The 19,076-nt window shown below is 41.0% G+C and overlaps 1 protein-coding gene across 3 annotated transcripts in view; it reads left to right on the plus strand.

Annotated features, from left to right (window-relative positions):
• The window catches only part of tbck (TBC1 domain containing kinase), a 201,835-nt gene that overhangs the window by 127,693 nt on the left and 55,066 nt on the right, over positions 1 to 19,076 (plus strand). For 2 of the 3 annotated variants that reach the window (XM_060851292.1, XM_060851293.1), the window contains one exon: positions 14,300 to 14,475. In XM_060851292.1, the coding sequence (XP_060707275.1) occupies positions 14,300 to 14,475 (176 nt within the window). Of the gene's footprint in view, positions 1 to 6,133; positions 7,363 to 14,299; positions 14,476 to 19,076 lie in introns of those variants that run through there. The other variant, XM_060851294.1, reaches the window with a different exon arrangement.

Here is a 19,076-nt window from a genome sequence, read left to right on the forward strand (position 1 = left end):
TGCAGTCACCCAGGCAAATGGTGAGTATTCCATCACCTTCCTGACTTCATACCTTGTAGATGATGGACATGCTTGGGGAAGTAGGGAGCTGAATTATCTCTGGTGACAGAATTCCCAGCTTCTTTCCTATTGTTATAGTCACTGTATTTATATGGCTAATCCAGTTCAGTTTCTGGTCAATGGTAACCTCCCAGGACATTGATGATAGAGGAATCAAAGACGGTAATGTCATTGAATGTCAAGGAACAATGGCTAGATTCTCTTTTGTTGGAGATGTTCATTGCCTGGTATGTCTGTGGCATGAACTTCACTTAATTAACTGCACACCACAGTTCAAAACAATGACTGCCTGGCCATTCTTTGGCAGCTCATGCCACTGCTTGAGTAATCCAAGTCAGTCATTTGAGCAGTGACTTTTACTGCATCATTGGTGTTGTTTGATCTGGCAGGACTGACAGTGAACTGGAGGCCAAGTCCAGACTTCTGATGGAAACAGTAGAGATGCTAAGCTACACATTGTCCTCAGCAACACTGTACATGGAGTGCAATGTAGCTATGCCTGGTTGAGGGTAGACTGGTCTGTCCATTCCAGGGGAGACCTCTTGTTTGTGTCCTATACGTTCACAGTGAGCTCCTCCAATGTCAAGCCAGTGTTCTTCTCTAACTGCTAGCCCCTACTGACTGCCACCTACAGGTAGACCAGAGGAGTGGCAGGAGTTGGTGAAAGCTGAATGTGAGTTTGCTGACCCCAGCAAACATTGAGGAACTCAACAGGTTTCTTTCGAAGTTTGGAGAAATGTGAAACACATCTTTAATTCCAGCTGAAGAGTCAGAAAAATAAAAGCAAGCCAAAAACGCAAAGGTTCTTCATCATCAAAGCAGAAGGTGAGAGAGAGCAGAAAAATGTCCCAAATCCAGAAAAGCATGCAGGATCCACTGTGGCTGCCATTGATGGGGATTATAATTAAGGAAGACTTCCAAGAGGTGAGGAACCATTAAACCTCATTCATTTTCTTTGAGTCTTCTAAGAATATCTTCCAGTCAAGAGACTACTCTGTGGAGCAGGATAAGGGGTGCTCGCACTTATCTTCCTCTAAGGTACACAGTGAGAGCTGTGATCTTGAAGGAAGAAAATAGCTCAGACATGTCTTTGCAGCCTGACATTGAGATCCGCAAATCTCATTATACTGGACTGTATGACATGAAGTCCACACACAGCACCCAATCATAGGTGGTTTAAGCAATATTATAAGAGACAGTCTGGGCAAACTATATATTCTGGATGATTAAGATCTGATCTATCATCTAACTGATTAAAATCCTCTCATCCTTTGATAAGATTAAAACTCTTGGATGTTTTGGGAAACATGAAGATGGCAGCGATTCTGTCGAACTGCTGTGGACAGCTCTGCCTAACAGCCAAGACATACTGGTGTTTTTTGCCATCCCTGGCCAACTTATGTGGTGGAATAGTTAGTATCTGGGAGTGGGAAGGATGCCAAAGGGAAAAGGAGCAAGCAAACAGCAGCAGGGAGGATACTCCCCCGCAGCACCAGACATGCCAGAAACTGCAGCAGCAGCCTCTCCTGAACCCACTGGGGACCCTGACAGGCTCACAGGAATGGCTGCAGCGATAGAGAGACTTACCTTGAAAGTTGGGGCTGCGATTGAGGAGATCCGTGGGGGGATTCGTGCCCAGGTCCAACTTATTGCATCCATGCTGCAGAAGCATGAGCAGGAGATCCAGGGCCTCGAAGAGAGGCTGGAGAGGTGGAGGGTCGAACTAAGGCCTCAAAAATTGCGATGGAATCCTCATCCAGTCAGATCCAGGTGCTGGAGCGAGAGGTTCAGGCCTTGTGAGACCGTATCAACGACCTCAAAAATCGAGATCAGAGGATAAATCTCTGAATTGGTGGGCTCTCTGAAGGTGAGGAAGGTGAGCAGCCAGTCAGCTTCTTTGAAAGCTGGCTGCCGAAGTTTTTGGGCCTTCACATCGAGTCTAGCAGGCTTCAGACTGAAAGGGCATATCAGGTTATAGTGCACAGGTCAGGGCCGGTGCAGTACCCCTGCTCGGTCCTAGTGCACTTCCATTTATATAAGGACAAGCTAAAGGTCATAGAAGCTTCCAGATACCTGGGAAAAGATCCACAGTCACTACTGTACAAGGGGTCAAAAATCATGTTTTTCCAGGATTTCTCTGCAGTTGTGATTCGAAAGAGGAAGTCCTTCGATCAAGTTAAAAAGAGGCTGAGGAACCTGGGCATCCAGTACTCCATGAGATACCCCGCAGTGCTTCGTTTCAGCCACGAGGACTCAGTTTATACATTGACTCAGCGGATAAGGCTAAAAACTTTGTAGACGCTTCAAAGTAGACGGATTGGCCTGAAGAATACGGTTAAAGTTTGTTCTCTTTTCTATCTTTCCCCATGTTTTTCCTTTTTTAAAAATTCTTTTCTTTCTCCATAATAATTTCCTTTTTGGAAAGGGGGGAAAAGACTTTGGAATAAGTTGTTCCTTTTTTTTAAAGAATTGGATTTTCTGATGGAAACTTTTGTGGATGTTCTTTGTTGTCTCTCCCCTTTTGTTTTTGTTTGTTCTGTTTCTCTTTTAGTCACAAGTAGGGGTGACATGAAGCCAGGAATGGATGGAGTGCTTGGTCTTTTTTCTGTTGGTTTAAGGCTGGAGCACAGTCTGGGTTTGAAGAAGCTGTGAAGGAGGGGATGGGTAGGGTGAGTGCCCCCAATGGGCAGGGGGGAATAGTCTTCCATTCAAGGTTTTCTATTTGGTTTTTTTTGTAGTTTTTTGGCAGTAATTGGTGTTTATAGTTATAATTATGCTATGGGATATTGCTCAGGCCTTTGCTAGGGGATTAGCTATTTCCTATTTGGCTAGCCGGAAATGACAGGAGGAGGAACAGCAGCGTCTACTTGAGACGTGGTTGAAAGCTGCCGTGGCGGCACATTTTGCGCGGCCTTCAGTGACTAAGCTGCTGCGAATCACGGCCCTCCGGGCTGCCTTGAATTCAATACTGACACAAAGCACAAAGCAAGAACTTGCTTTTGCTGGACAAAGGCTGATTGAATATGGGGATAAGCCAGGGAAATATTTACATACCTGACTAGGAAACAGCGTGCTCCCCAATCCATTACTGCAATCAGACACAGCCCCGGGGTCCTTACCTACGATGCTAAAAAGATTAATGAGGCTTTTCAGAGCTTTTGCTCTGAATTGAATCAGTCTGAAGGTTGCGAGGACAGGTAGGGCTAAAATGGAGACCTTTTTTAAGAACCTGGACCTCCCAGGGGTAACCTTGGAACAGGCCTCTCTCCTTAATGCCCCTTTGACAGTTCAGGAAATACACGAGGCAGCTAGGCAACTTCAGAGTGGGAAAGCGCTGATGGTCTTCCAAGTTTTAAAAAGAGTTTATAGGGATTCTGTCAGGGCCAATGTTGGAGATGTACAATCACTCCTATATGCGTGAATGCTTATCACCATCTTTGAGAGAAGCTAATATTTCCTTAATTCTTAAGACGGGGAAAGTTCCTGAGGATTATGCCTCATACAGGCCCATCTGTCTATTAAATTCAGACTTCAAGATTCTGTCCAAAATCCTGGCGCTGAGGTTGGAAAGGGTGTTGCCCCATATTATTAAAGAGGACCAGACAGGCTTTATAAGGGGGCATAGGTCCTCTAATAATACTAGAAGGTTGCTGAATGTGGTCCATGTTTGTCAGCAACGATCAATTCAGGGGTTGGTGATTTCCTTAGATGCAGAGAAAGTATTTAACCGGGTGGAATGGTCGTATCTTTTTTATGTCTTAGAACAGTTTGGGTTGGGTGGGGTTTTTGCTAGGTGAGTGGAGGTTTTATATTACCACCCTTTGGCCACGGTTATCACCAACGGGGTGAAGTCTGGGAATTTTAGGATTGGTAGGGGTAGTCGGCAAGGCTGCCCCCTCTCACCGTTGTTGTTTACGTTGGTGATAGAGCCGCTGGCAGAGGCCATTCGTCAGAATGTCCACATAACCGCTCCGGAAGTGGGATCGAGGTCACACAAGATTACACTGTACGCAGATGTCCTTCTGTTTTTATCGAACCCGATCACCTCCGTACCTCATTTGATACAAAGTATTAATTCATTTGGGGTATTTCAGGATATTAGATTAACTTTGCAAAATGGGAGGCTATGCCTTTGGGGAACCTTAAGGATGTGCCAGAAATTGAAGGTGGCCCTAGGTTCCCTTTTAAGTGGTCATGGACAGGGTTCCGATACCTAGGTATTTTTATTACCCCCATGTTTGATCTGTTATTTCGGACTAACTTTGCTCACTTATTAGGCGAGATCTCCAGAGTTGGGCGGCTCTTCCAATTTCATGGCTGGGCCGAATATCTTTCATTAAGATGAATGTTCTGCCTCGTTTTCTTTATCCCATGCATATGCTCCCTATAATGTTTCCCAGGTCAACGCTGCGGAAGCTTATGGGGTGGTTTGGTTCCTTTGTCATCATGGGCAGCCCCTCATCAAACTTACTAAATTGCAGTTCCCTCATGGAGGGGGAGAAGTTGTTTTCTCAGACAATAAGCGGTATCAATTGAGTTCCCTGCTGTCCTTTGTCTGTGATTGGGTAGGTAATGATCCAAACTCAATATGGCTGGATATTGAAGCCTCCCAGACAAAGTGCCTCCTTGTTGTTCATTGATAAGATCAGGACAGTTATGGTCCACTGCCAGAACCCCATTGTTATTAGTACAGTCAAGGCATAGAGGGTGATGCATCAGAGTGAGGGTTGTTTATCCAACACTTTGCCACTTAAACCTATAGTTGGCATGCCAGGGTTCCGACCAGGGATGATGGACTTAGGGTTCAAACTGGGGACAACGAGAGGAGTTTCTAGTTTGGGAGACTTGTTTGAGGGGAAGGTTCTGATATCTTTTGAGCAACTGAGCCGCAAATACGGGTTGCCCAGCAGAGATCTTTTCTGTTTTTTTTCAGGTTAGGGATTTCATCCAGAAGAAGACTACGCTTCTCACTAAGCCCTATAAGCCCAAAACAGAGAGGTTTTTGCTACGTTCCACAAGCACCCTCTCGGTTAGTGCCCTCTACCACCTGCTGGGTGGCAGGGCCTAGCAGGATATTAACCGGTTATGTGAGATCTGGGAGCAAGAGCTGGGAGTGGAGATCTCTTTTGAAACAAGGGAGGACATATGGGCAAATACTCGAAAGATCTCAATCTGTAATAGGACATGTGCTACACAGTTAAGAGTTCTGCACAAGACTCATCTGGCACCAGACTGTCTGGCGAAGTTTAAAAACGGACATCTTCAGTGTGCCCCAAATGTAAAGTAAGTGTAGGTACTCTTACCCATTGCTTCTGGACATGCCACAGGCTCCGTGTTTATTGGAGCGCCGTGGCAGGAGAGATAGGGAGGGTATTGAAGACTGAAGTCAAAGTAGACCCAATGTCTCTCCTCTTAGGTCTACCGAATTTACCATCTTTAGACAGGCATGGGGAGAAGCTATTTAATATTCTTGCATACTGTGCACGGAAGAATCTTATGATGAATCGGGTGTCTGAGAACTGGGCTTGCTGGGAAGGCAGCAATTAATTATGGAACACATTCCCTTGGACTTTTTCACAAACATGGTGCACCACACAACAGACAATTTTTATAAGACATGGCAACCCTACTTGAGTTATTTGGATATAAATTTGTCAGTTATCTTAACTAGGTTGTCTGTTTAACCAGGATGGTTAGATTTGTCAAACCCTGGGCCCTGGAGGGGGTCTCCTGAGTTAATACGGGTATATATACAATGCTCCCGTTCCTTTGTTTGGGACCTTTGCCTCAAGCATAGCTGTTCTGTATTTAGTGGGTTTTTTTGGTTTTTTTTTGCTTTTCTTTCTTTATTTTGGTGTTGCCTTAGAGGGTAGGTTAGTAGTTATAGATAGTAGTTGTATTGTACTTTTTTTTCTTTTTATTATAATGATATTTGTTATTGATTGTTTCAATAATTTTATATGTTTGTAAAGTTAAAAAAGAATTGCCACTAAATATATTTACAAAAAAAACTCTTGGATGTTTTGGCTTATTGGCTGAATTATATCAATCTCTATTGGATTTGATTATCTAGGACCCAGTAGAGGTGTGCGAGAGTGTACTTCTCATTGGCTGCATGTTCTTCATTAGCGGAAGGAAGAAAGGAAGAAAATTGATGGCCCATCTCACTGCTACAAAATCCTGACCACGTTCCTCACCAATCAGATCAAACCTGATATGGAGCTGATATTTCACCCAAGCAGATCTGCGCTGTACCAGTCAGGAAGGTCTTCAGGAGTCCCTCAGTACTCAACAAAATTGCTGATGTGTGGGAGGCTGGGACATATGTCCCATCAATGTGGACCAGGAGAAGGCCTTTAACAGAATATTCTGAACCTACATGAGAGAGGGGACTGGGGAAACTATGTGTAATTAGGTACAGGTGCTCTACACCAATATTGGTGATGCAGTTTCAATCAGTGGCTGATGAAATTTGGAGTCTGACATGGCTGCCATCTCTCCTGTGTCCTGTTTATGTTGTGCAGAAGTTTTAGCTGAGTCCATTGGGAGGTTCTGCAGCAAAAAGGGATGATTGATCCTGTCAAATGGTGTCCTACACAAGCTGTCAAAGTCATTTAGCAGAGTACCTCATCACTAGAACTTACAAACAAGCACCAAGACAGGGTTCAGCTGGCCATGAGAAAGGACTTTCTCACCCAATCCTTCCTATATGGCCGGAGGCTCATCCCCTCCATGCACAGCCCTCAAAGTGACTGTGACTGTGGAGTATTTTTCACCCTTTTGTGAAATTTGCCTTTGCTAAGAAGATCAGAAGAAAGCCTGTTTTGTCAAGATTCTGAGCAGCTCCAGACGGTGTGCTATAAGGGTTGTCCCCAGGATGTGCACTGAGAGAAACACCAACAGCAGCTGGAGGGCCATTATGTCAGTGAAAGACACTCTTTTGTTGTGCCTGAAACCTGCTGGTCTTCCACCACAGTCTTATCCTTGAGTGAGTGTGGCAGACTGACACATTCCAAGGCCCAGGATTACATGCTAAATGTAGATGAAAGGCTGTGGCACGATGGGGATTTGTCACTGTCCAAGGCATTTCAGCTGTTGTACCCTGAATATCTGGAAAGCATAGAACTCGTCAGGCTGTGCGCTTGACAAGGAATGTGTACGATGAACATCATGGGTAGTGAAAATGTATCGAGGCAGCTCAGAGTGGCACATCAAGCAGAGACATAGTTTACCTCCAATGCACTTTCTATAATCTGTGGAATATATATGGCAATGATTGAAACTAATGCTATCATACTGAGGCATGGAGCTTGGAGATAACTCAAATTGAAGTGTTTTAAATGTATCTTTACAAACTTTTTAAGGATGAAGTGTATTTTACAGAAAACAAGGGATGCTTTCATCTTCTGAGCAGTGAGATATTCTGACCTAATTAGTGGTGGTGATGGTGGGGGAGTGAGTGATGGAGGCCTGACCTGGAGAGGTTAATGTGACCTCATCCCTTAACAGTGTGCATTTCAGATGGCCGTGCACCTTAATCACTCAGTTTAATATCAGTCAAGATGTGCCCGAATCAAAGCAAGGTTTGTCACCTAATTAGACTGAAATCGTCTGTACTACCATTTTGGACTTCCTGCCATTGTAAAGCGTAACTCCATGACAACTTTCCATTTTAGCCAGTTTGGCACGAAGCAAATGCCACATCACTCTTATAGTCTTTGAATCTCGGCTGTTCTGGATTAAATTCCGCATGTGGTACTTTGTTTGTAATTAATGTGGTCACTGCATTTTCATAAGGATATTTAATATGGGTTGTGATGCTATCTCCACAGAAAATAACAATGATCAAGTTGTCAGGTTGCATATAATTTTAAAAGAAAGGATTATGTCTCAGTATCTCATCCATGTTGTAATCAGAATACACATCTTAGACAGAGGCTGTTATATTTTCCATCAGTTCTCTGGTTACAGCTCAAAGTGATGCTCTGTGTCTCACATATTGTTGCTTTGATCTATTTTAGTGCACAGGCATGTGAGTAATCTACAGTTTGATTGTTGGCTGGTTGCATTGAAAGCATGTTTTAAGCAGATGTGGAGTTGTTTTGTCCTCTATTTTCACAACAGGTAGACAGCTTATTTGATTCACATATCTGCTTGTACATGAGATAGATTAAAATGCTTGACAGTTTGATGGGAAGCAAAGCTTTGGGAGACATTATTGGTGTTAATTTTGGGTTTGGGTAAGAAACTGCAACTTTTAACTGCTTTGCTGTGCTGTTAAATGTACCAGAATAAATTAACCAGGCTATATATCATTTAACACTTAACAAGTGTTTCAAATTAGGACCAAAGGGAGATGCAATGCCCTTCCTGCAGCACATGCTGTCCAATGTCTCATTAAAACACCAGCATTTGTCAGATACTTTTTACGATTTATCTTGTTAACCGGGCATCCTGGAGGTTTCGAGAAGTCTTCAGGAATTTTAGTCACTTCACAATACAGGATTCGACAAAAGGGACATTCAGTCTGTGCCATGACAGGTGCTGTGTGTTGTTTTAAAAGTCCTAATGAATTATTTTTTAAAACAAATGACCCGGCATGATCATTTCTTCATGTTCCCATTCATTAATACATGTTTGTGTCCATGACTGAGTTTTTACAAAGTATTAAAAAATAAGACTTTTTTAATGCAATTTAACTTGGAGCTCCATTAGGATTCTGTGTAATGTGGACTTAATTTTAATGTTGGCAGTAAATTGCAGTTTTCAATCTCAATGTTGACATCTGTTATGTTCCCAATGTATTTATATTTTCTCATGAGAATAAAAGAGCCTTTATATTAAAGGTAGCATCTTGTATAATTAATTTTCTTCTTTTCATTTTGAATGGGTATTGTCTTTAACCCCAGCCCAACTAAGTCCAACAGCTGAGGAACTTTCAGAAGCCAAGCATTCCAAAGCTTTTCAATGTAAGGTACCTATTAACCAATGGCCCAACCAGTTCATTAATGTTATATGACTTATAGATTGTGTTTATATAAATAGAAGCACCATGATCTTCCTTTCAATAAATGACTGAATTAATAATGAGAAGACTAGATTCTGCCAGGTGAAGGTAAAGTTGCTGTAATTTTACCAGGTATTAGCGCTGATCTCTCATTCGAGAGAACTGACTGGTGGTGAGTATAACCTGAGGGTCACCATGCCTCAGGCAAGGGAGATATTGGGGAGGAGAATCCTTCTTGGTAACCTCAACCAGTGCAGGGATTGAATTCATGCTGTTGGCATCACTCTGCGTCGCAAATCAACCATCCAATCAACTAAGCCAACCAAGCATTTGTGTTTTTAATTATATATTTTAAAACTTATCGCTTAATGTTAAGGTGAGTTTTAATTCTGCTTCTTTCCACATGATGTATTTCAGGCCGATGACACTCTGTATAATACTGGATCAGTGACCCCCAATTACCAGCATCAAAATGTTAGATGATTAATGGAGTTGTTAATTCATGTAAATATATCTGTAATGCTATCTCATTTGTGCAATTATCTGTGCAATCACATGTTGGACGTATCATCCATTTCAGAACCCATCAAACTGGAGTTCAAACAAGTCATTCTCAATCCTAAAGAACTACCTAAGAATAAGATCATCTAATCTGTAACTTGTATAATGCCAAGGCCTGAGAAAGCAAGTTTTATTCTTTACAGAACAGTTTTCGTTTTGCTTTGTGAACTCTTTTATTTCTCAACAATAAATTTTTCACCAATCTGGCAGAAGAAAAATGAAACTTCAGAGACCTTTGGAGAAAAATATCACCTAAAATGTTGAAAGTGTTGAGGGTAACATATGAGCACGGAGAGAGGTTTGGCTAACCAAAACAAAATTGAAATTGGGACAGACAGGGGTATTTTCAGAATATCAACACAGCAAGGGATCAATGCTGGGTCCATAATTATTTGTAATAATTTTAAATGATTTGGATGATGGGATTGAGTGTGTTGTTGTCAAGAATGATACAAAAAGCAAGTGGTGAGGATGATACAGAATCTGTGTAGGAATATAGACAAGTTAAATGAGTGGGTCAAAACTTGGCAGATATGAGACAATGTGAGTTTATACACTTTGGCAGGAAGAATAGAGGAGCTGAATATTATTTAAATGGAAAAAGACTACTGCATTACAGAGGGATTTGGAGGTCCTTGTTAAAAATCATTTTTAAAAAAACTAGCCTTCAAGTTCAAACAGGGAGATGCAATTAATAGGAGAGACAAACAGAATGTTGGTCATTATTCCAAAGAGAGGGAGAATGAAAATAGAAAAAGTCTTGCTAAAACTACAAGGCGGTAGTTAGATCTGGAATACTATGAATAGATTTGATCCACTTATCGAAGAAAGATTGGAGGCAGTCCAGGGAAGGTTCACTAGGTGATCCAGGATGTGGAGAGACTTTTTCGTGAGGATTCTAAGTTGGGCCTGTACTCACTGGAGTCCAGAAGAATGAGACGCAACTTTACTGAAACGTAGAAAATTTGTAGGGGGTTCAACGTGGTGGGTGCTCAAAGTTTCTTTCCACTTGTGGGAGACATTAGAACCAGTGGGCATAATTTTAAAGATGGAAAATTTTGTATCTGAGGGTGGTGAATCTGTGCATTTTTTAAAAAATAGAAATAGGCTGTTGAGGCAGAGGTATTCAAGGATGAGATGGATTTTAAATTCACAGTGAATTAAGGGTTATGGTGAAAAGGCAGGAATGTGAAGCTGAAGATAATCAGAGCAGCCATGATCTAACTGGACAGCAGTGAAGATAATGGTCCAAACGGACACCTCTTTGTCTCATGGTCTAGGCTTACTCATGATTCGGTTTCAGTTGCTCATCAGTAATCCGCAATATCATAATATTGCAATATCCGCAAGAATATAATGTCCTGAAAGAGTACCCTTGCAATTATAAAGCACCTTTTGTGAGATTTTGGATCATCCAAACTGCTTTAATAGTCATGAAACATTCCTTGAGATATCACAATGTTGGAAACATGGTGGTTATTTGAAGACAGGTTCCAAAATGAGACCCAGCCTAATAGACCATAGGATGTTTTTTTTCCACTTTTATTTATTGTGAAAGTCAGTCACTGAGTTTACACACAAGAGGTACCAATAGACTTTTAACAGTTTACAGAATTATGCTATTTTAAAGCTGTTTTGTTACCAATATCAGAAAGAAAGATTCAACCCTTTTCGTCCAATAATAACCTAATAGACACCCAGACCATAATGGAGGGCCATTCCTGACCTCTCACTAAAGCTCGTTGTTCAGCAAGGCTGTGATCAGCCTTCTAACTGAATGGCCACCTCTTCTTCCTGAAATTTCACTCTTCCAGTGTTTCAATATGAGTAATCGTGGCATTTTTTTATATATGCTACACCTTCAAGGTGGTTTATTGTGCAGAAAGTCAACAGTGATTAATTTTAAATAAAATTATTATTGTTGTGTCTTTAAATTATATAACTGAATCTGTCAGTTTGAATATTTGGCCATGTTTGATTGTAAACAGATTTTAAGAGAAAGTGATATTAATAATACCCCAAGAGCACAGTAGCTTGTATCCTTACAATAACGGTGGCATTTATATACCTGCAATTTCTCCACAATGAGTTCAATACTTAAATGAAAGTACAAAGCCATAAAAGTAGGTTTGTCTATTAATTGGACGCATAGTTTCTTATCGCAATAAGTTAATGGAATTTGGGAGCTGATCCCCATTATAGCATTGGCCATTTTTAAAAAAATTATTCATGGGATGTGTTTGTCGCTGGTTGGTTAGCACTTATTGCTCAGAAGACAGTTAAAAGTCAGACACGTTGTTTTGGATCAGGAATTGCATGTAGGCCAGGCTGGGTAACGATGACAGGTTTCACCCCCTGAAGAGCATTAGTGAACCAAATAGGTTTTTACAACAATAAACCATTAATCACCATTAGGCTAGCTTTTTATTGAATTCAAATGTGACCATCTCATATAGTGGGATATGAACTCATGTCCCCAGACATTAGTCTGGGACTCTGAGTTATCAGTCTAATGACCTAACAACAAAGTGACCACCTCCCCTACCTGACCACGGTGAGCGACTTAAGCAGGGATTTCAAGGGAGGTCGGGGAGGAGGATAATTTCATGTACGAGGAAATAAAGAAGAGGAAAATGAGTTTTATTGCAAACAAAAGACACAATGGAGTGACTTGGGCAAACAATTTTGTTTTGTCCAAATGTCTGGTGAATAGTCATTGAGTTTAGCTGGTTGGCAAGGAAATACAAATCCCAGCAAAGCACTTTGCTGCAATTGTACATGGACTCGGCTTTCACAGCAATAGCATGAAATGTCAGTAGAGGATTAAGAAAGAAAAATCAGTGACGTCTTCTTGGCATTAATACCTTTGACCTTTGAAGAATTTATACCGAGTTCTGTGAATTGCATTGAGATCTTGGAAAGATCAGTACTCTTTTGTGCGTATTATGTTCTGAGTGAATGAATGAATGAAAGTACAGCCATCTCACATTTGTGTTTGGTAATCAAGCTTAATCAAGCTGCAGCTGGGATAACACTGATCTTGTGACTGAGACATCTAAGATTGTTCTTTCGATTCAGGGCTTAGGTGTAGGTATTTGTGTCAATGCTATTGCCTTCGGTGAAGTAGCTTTTTTTTTAACCTCATTGATTATCGTTTTAAGTGGGTACAATTGAATTCAACCACGGACGAGAAAAGAGACAGCAAGTGAGGGCCCTGCATTATCAAGTGAAAAGTTAAAACAAAACAACACTAGAATGACTAGGAGCCAGAGGTCATTGGGATGATGAAAGACCATGCAGGGCATTAATGTAGGCTATTCACCTACCTAACATTTGTATGCATTTGCACTCTGCTTTTCCACTTTACATTTGTATGTTAACGTTCAGAGTAGAAGCTGCTTTGCCACAATTGCAGTCTGATGATTCTGCTATCTACTGAGTGGAACTGCTTCAGCACCACTACTGGTAGAGTGTGCAATTACAACGGATTTATTTAAATAACTAATTTTACATTAGAAACATGGATGCAGTCACTTTTACTGAAATACGTTTTAAACAAAATGGAATGCTTGAATATTAAAGTGGGAATAGTATTACATGTGCAAGCCCTGGTCCAGTTATCCCCTGACTTACTATTTTCTTTAATATCATGGAGTCATAGAGATATACAGCACAGAAACAGACTCCTCGGTCGAACTCGTCCATGCCAACCAGATATCCTAAATTAATCCAGTCCCATTTGCCAGCAGTTGGCCCATATCCCTCTAAACCCTTCCTATTCATATATTCATCCAGATGCCTTTTAAGTGTTGTAATTGTGCCAGAATCCACCACTCCCTCTGGCAGTTCATTCCATACATGGACAACCGTCTGCATTAAAAAGTTGCCCCTTAGGTCCCTTTTAAATCTTTCCACTCTCACCCTAAACCTCTGCCCTCTAGATTTGGACAACCCCACCTGAGCAAAAGATATAGTGAATAGTACATTTTGGGCGTGTCTCTTCATGTCTAACACCACTTAAGATTGATGCAAGATCTAGCACACTTTTTTTTTCTTCAACTCATGCCGATGCTCTAACCTGTATATCGACTTTTCGTCACATCGTTTGATTAGATTAGATTACTTACAGTGTGGAAACAGGCCCTTTGGTCCAACAAGTCCACACCGACCTGCCGAAGCGCACCCACTCAGACCCATTCCCATACATTTACCCCTGCCCCTAACACTACGGGCAATTTAGCATGGCCAGTCCACCTAACCTGCACGTTTTTGGTCTGTGGTAGGAAACCGGAGCACCCGGAGGAAACCCATGCAGACACTGGGAGAATGTGCAAACTCCACACAGTCTGTTGCCTGAGGAGTATTGTGTGCAGTTCTGAGTGTTCCATTGATGGTCTGTGCAAATAACTGAAAAATCAAAACAATATTGGAATTGGTTACAGTACATTTGTGAAACTTTTCTGTTGAGTAGAAAAAAGTAATTTATTTTTAACCGAACTGTTTCGACACCTATGTGCATTCAAACCTGAAGCTTCTGACTTTGAGATCTCCATACAACTACATTGGGGCAAGAGATATCCCTACCCCACACCCCCACCACTACATTGATTGGATGTAGCTGCAAATGCATATCTCAATCTACTTTCCAATTCAAATTCTCTCTCTCTCTAGTCTCGTGAGTCCATTCGATTAAATGAACTGAAGACTGAAGTATCACCACGGATTTCTGCAGAGGATCTAATTGATCTTTGTGAATTGTCGGGACCCACAAGCTCCAAGATGCCCACCAAAAAGACAAAATCGGGGAAGCCTAAACTTCTAGTGGTGGATATTCGCAGCAGTGAGGAGTATCCTTTCAATTTGTATAAATTTCCTAATCTTCCCATTTATTTTAGGATGGCTCGTCAGAATGAGATGTTAAAATGAAAATAGATAATCTTGCATGTTTCCAGTACCTAGATTATTCAAAGATTATTCATGGATGTTTAATTATGGTCGTGGTTGCACTATTTGCAAATATACCAAATTCGTTCAGAGCAAGCACCGAGAGCGAACACTAAAATGAATGATGTATTAGATATGTTTGTTGCGTATGTTGTTTGGGAGATTATATGGTACAGAATACTGCTGTATTGAATAGTGCAGTGGGAGCCCTTGAAGATTGGGTGAATACCTCATCCACAAGGCAAGACTGACAACAATGCGACACTCCAACAATACTTTCCTGAAAGGTCAGCCCAGGTTATATGACATGCAGTTCGAACCTTCGCCCTGCTAATCAGTATATAACATGGATGATTAATCATCGATGTTCAAGACTGGAACCTTTCTACCAATTTATATTGCACATAAGGCAAAAATTGGATGAGGTTCAGTAAAAACATAGATGTTCACAAATTACTGGAATAATAAAAAAAAGCTAGGTCCATCTAGTTCAGTTTTTATTGACATGATAAACACTTGATGCTGCCAATGTTGTTGAATAATCACGCAATCTGTCAATGAGTCTACCTTAGATCCAGATATGCTGCAAACTCCAGTGTGGGAAGGGTTCAGATCTTCAAAACAAGGTCAGCTATTCCTTCCAAGCATGTGACACTACCCATGTGCCGTGCTTTAAATTATCTCTCAAACTCTGTCCCAAAATATATTTTCCAGAGTTTGGTTTATGTTTGAACAAACAAATCCGACACAGTGGCTCAATGATTAGCATTGCTGCCTTGCAGCAGCAGCGAGCTGGATTCAAATCTATCCTCAGGTAACTGTCTGTGTGAAGTTTGCAAATTCTCCCCGTGTCAGCGTGGGTTTCCTTCGGGTGCTCAGGTTTCCTCCCACAGTCCAAAGATGTGCAGGTCAGGTGGATTGGCCAGGCTAAATTCCCCATATTGTCCAGGGCTCTGGAGGCTAGTTGGGTTAGCCATGGGAAATGCAGGCTTAAGGGGATAGGGTAAGTCTGGGTGAGGTGGTCTTCGGCGGGACATAGTGGGTCAATAGGCCGAATGACCAGCTTCTGTCATTTAGGGATTAGAGTCATAGAGATGTACGGCACGGAAACAGACCTTTCGGTCCAACTCGTCCATGCTGACCAGATATCCCAACCCAATCTAGTTCCACCTGCCAGCACCCAGCCCATATCCCTCCAAACCCTTCTTATTCATATACCCTTCCAGATGCCTTTTAAGTGTTGCAATTTTACCAGCTCCACCACATCCTCTGGCAGCTCATTCCATACACGTACCATCCTCTGCATGAAAAAGTTGCCCCTTAGGTCTCTTTTATATCTTTCCCCTAAGCCTATGCCCTCTAGTTCTGGACTCCCCCACCCCAGGGAAAAAAAAACTTTTTTTAGTTATCCTATCCATGCCCCTCATGAGTTTATAAACCTCTATAAGGCCACCCCTCAGCCTCTAACGCTCCAGGGAAAACACCCCAGCCTATTTAACTTCTCCCTATAGCTCAAATCCTTCAAACCTGGTAACATCCTTGTAAGTCTTTTCTGAACCCTTTCAAGTTTCACATCATCATCCTGATAGAATGGAGACCAGAATTGCACGTAATATTCCAACAGTGGCCCAATCAATATCCTGTACAGCCATAACATGACATCCCAACTCCTGTATTCAATACTTTAATCAATAAAGGAAAGCATACCAAATGCCATCTACCTATCCTATCTACCCTGTGACTCCACTTTCAAGGAGCAATGAACCTGCACTCCAAGGTCTCTTTGTTCAGTAACATTCCCGAGGACCTTACCATTGAGTGTATAAGTCCTGCTAAAATTTGCTTTCCCAAAATGCAACACCTCACCTTTATCTAAATTAAACTCCATCTGCCACTTTTCAGCCCATTGGCGCCTCTCATCAAGATCCCGTTGTAATCTGAGGTAACCTTCTTCACTGTCCACTACACCTCCAATTTTGGTGTCATCTGCAAACTTCCTAACGATACCTCTTATGCTCACATTCGAATCATTTATATAAATGATGAAAAGTAGTAGACCCAGCACCAATCTTTGTGGCAGTCCATGATGGAGGACAGGAAACATTTCTGGCTGTAACAACTCCTTTTTTGAGGTATTTTTGGTATTGGAGGTGATTTCCTCAAATTCCAGGAGCAGCAATTACTGTTTTATGTACTGTTGTATCGCTTTGGAGAAAAAAAAGTCAAACAACAGCATTTTTAAATGGGAGAAGAATAGACATAGGAAGCACATGGTGAGGGTCAGTGCAGGAGACACAGAGAGAGGGGGAATTCTTTGATTCTATGAATCTGTGTTGCTTCCATTTCTTTTTTTGGAAACCTGTGTCATGAATTAATTTTCTCCTTCTTTGAAATAATGTTTTGCTGACTGGCTTTGAATTTCCTCTCTCCTTTATTTGAAGGACATTTTAATTTGTGTTTTACATCCCTATCTTTGTCCTTAAAAATGGCCCATTGCTACTGTGGTATTTTAGTGCTTTTAATCCAGCCTCTGTCTTAAAGAAGATCTCAACTCACAAAAATTTGCCCTTTTTATATGTAGTCTTCTGGAAATACATTAAACCTTTAAAACAAATTGAATTTAAATAACAATCTATTCCAGCTGCTGTTTAATTCATGTGGAAAGTGTGTTCTTGTTTCTCTGTTAGTTGTTAATGCAGTTGGTCAATAGCCATTATGCAAGACAAATACAAGAGGAAGCTTTTTGACCTGTTTAAGCCCTCTCTCTATACTGTCGATAAATTCCTACACCGGCAGAATCCACTTGGTTCTAAATTAATCCCAATCATTAAACTTCAACACTCTATTTGAGAGTCCCTTGGTGTTCATTGACCTTTGAGTGAAACCCCTGATTGATTTTAAATTTTTAACCTGCATCTTACTGTTGCAATCCAATTAAAAGTCGTCCAAATTTACTTGCTCTGTGCCATTTTCAATGTGTAAGGTCAACTCCCAGGTGACTCCTTTCCAGGTCCACGTTTCTACAATTGTTCTTCCCAACAGACAGCTCTAAGAACACACGGAGAATGCTTTTCTTGGGAAAAATGTGCATCTGTAAACTTGGCTGAATGTAATTTTTTCAAATAACATTTACATAACAGAATATTTAACAAGTTAGTTTTGATAATTGATCTGTCTAATGCAGCTTCTAGGCTAGAAAAAAAATTCTCTTACAGAAAAAATATTGCTTAAAGAATGAGTTGCAGGTTACTGGGAGGTGACTTTATTAATCATAAATGGCACAGAACAAATAAGTTCAGATTGCTGTTGCATTGTATGAGTAGGAAGCAGGTTAAAACTTAGTTTTGTACAAAGGTAAATGAAGACCAAAGGACCCTGAAATAGAATACTAAAGGTAAAAGCTTGGGGATCAATTTAGAAACAAGTGAATTCTGCTGATGTAAGAATTTATGATCAGTGTAGAGAAACAGATTAAAACAGGACCAAAAAAAAGCTTCCTCCCCTATAATTGTCTTGTATAATGGGGATGGAACAATAAGGATGCAAGAAATTATCTTCCACACGAATCCAAGAACAGTTGGAATGCATAATCACGTAAATCTGATTTTGTTTGTCGGAATTAATGGGTTATGATTTAGTGCAATTCCAAACACTACATATCAGGGAATAGAAGGATGCAGACCGCATTGAGGCAAAACAAGTTTAGTTTAGAAAGGCACAATATGGCAGTTCTGTATTGGTGGTCTGAAGGGCCTATTCCGATGCTGTACTGTTCTTTGTATATAACCAGGGTATGTTTGATTAACCTTTAGTTTACATGGTGATGAGCAAAAGTGATCTTTCAGGTTTATACAATTGGATGTGAGATTGGAGAATAGAAGGCCAGGCAGGAGTACATTGGAATAGTTGCATTTGCAGTCACCATTGTAATATATAAATTGTTAATGTTACAATGACAGAGCAATGGATAGAGTTTAAGCATGAAGTAGGTCGAGACAGATGAGAATAAACAATATTGCAGAGGTGGTCTGGGTGATGAAGTGTCAGGACTAAGCTCAGTTTAAAGCACAATTATGAACTGTCTATTCGGTTCTTTGTTCAGTTGACTTTTCAGTTGAAACACAGTCACTGTTGCTATGCGAGCAAATACAACAATCAGTTTGAGCACAATCCCAAAATCAGCTCTGGAATAAGTGACCAGTTTATCAATTTTTAAAGAGCTGGTGTCTTGGCTAACACTTCAATCAAAGGAACTTTCCTGTTCATCTTCAAATATTGCATGTAAGAGCTCAGAAGACAGTGCAGCACTCATTCATCATTACTCCATTTTATCAACCTGGATTTTGTGTTCAAAACCTGAGTGGGGCTTGATCCTCTGACTAGTTGACGAAAGTGCTCATTCTTATGATCCTAGACATTTTCATTGCCAATATTAAAAGTACCTTTCTGAGATACCATCAGAATCACATGCTTAAAATTGCTTTTTAAATTCCTAATGCATGAA

Source organism: Hemiscyllium ocellatum, chromosome 36 (genome assembly GCF_020745735.1).
Source record: "Hemiscyllium ocellatum isolate sHemOce1 chromosome 36, sHemOce1.pat.X.cur, whole genome shotgun sequence".
Classification (NCBI taxonomy): Eukaryota; Metazoa; Chordata; class Chondrichthyes; order Orectolobiformes; family Hemiscylliidae; genus Hemiscyllium; species Hemiscyllium ocellatum.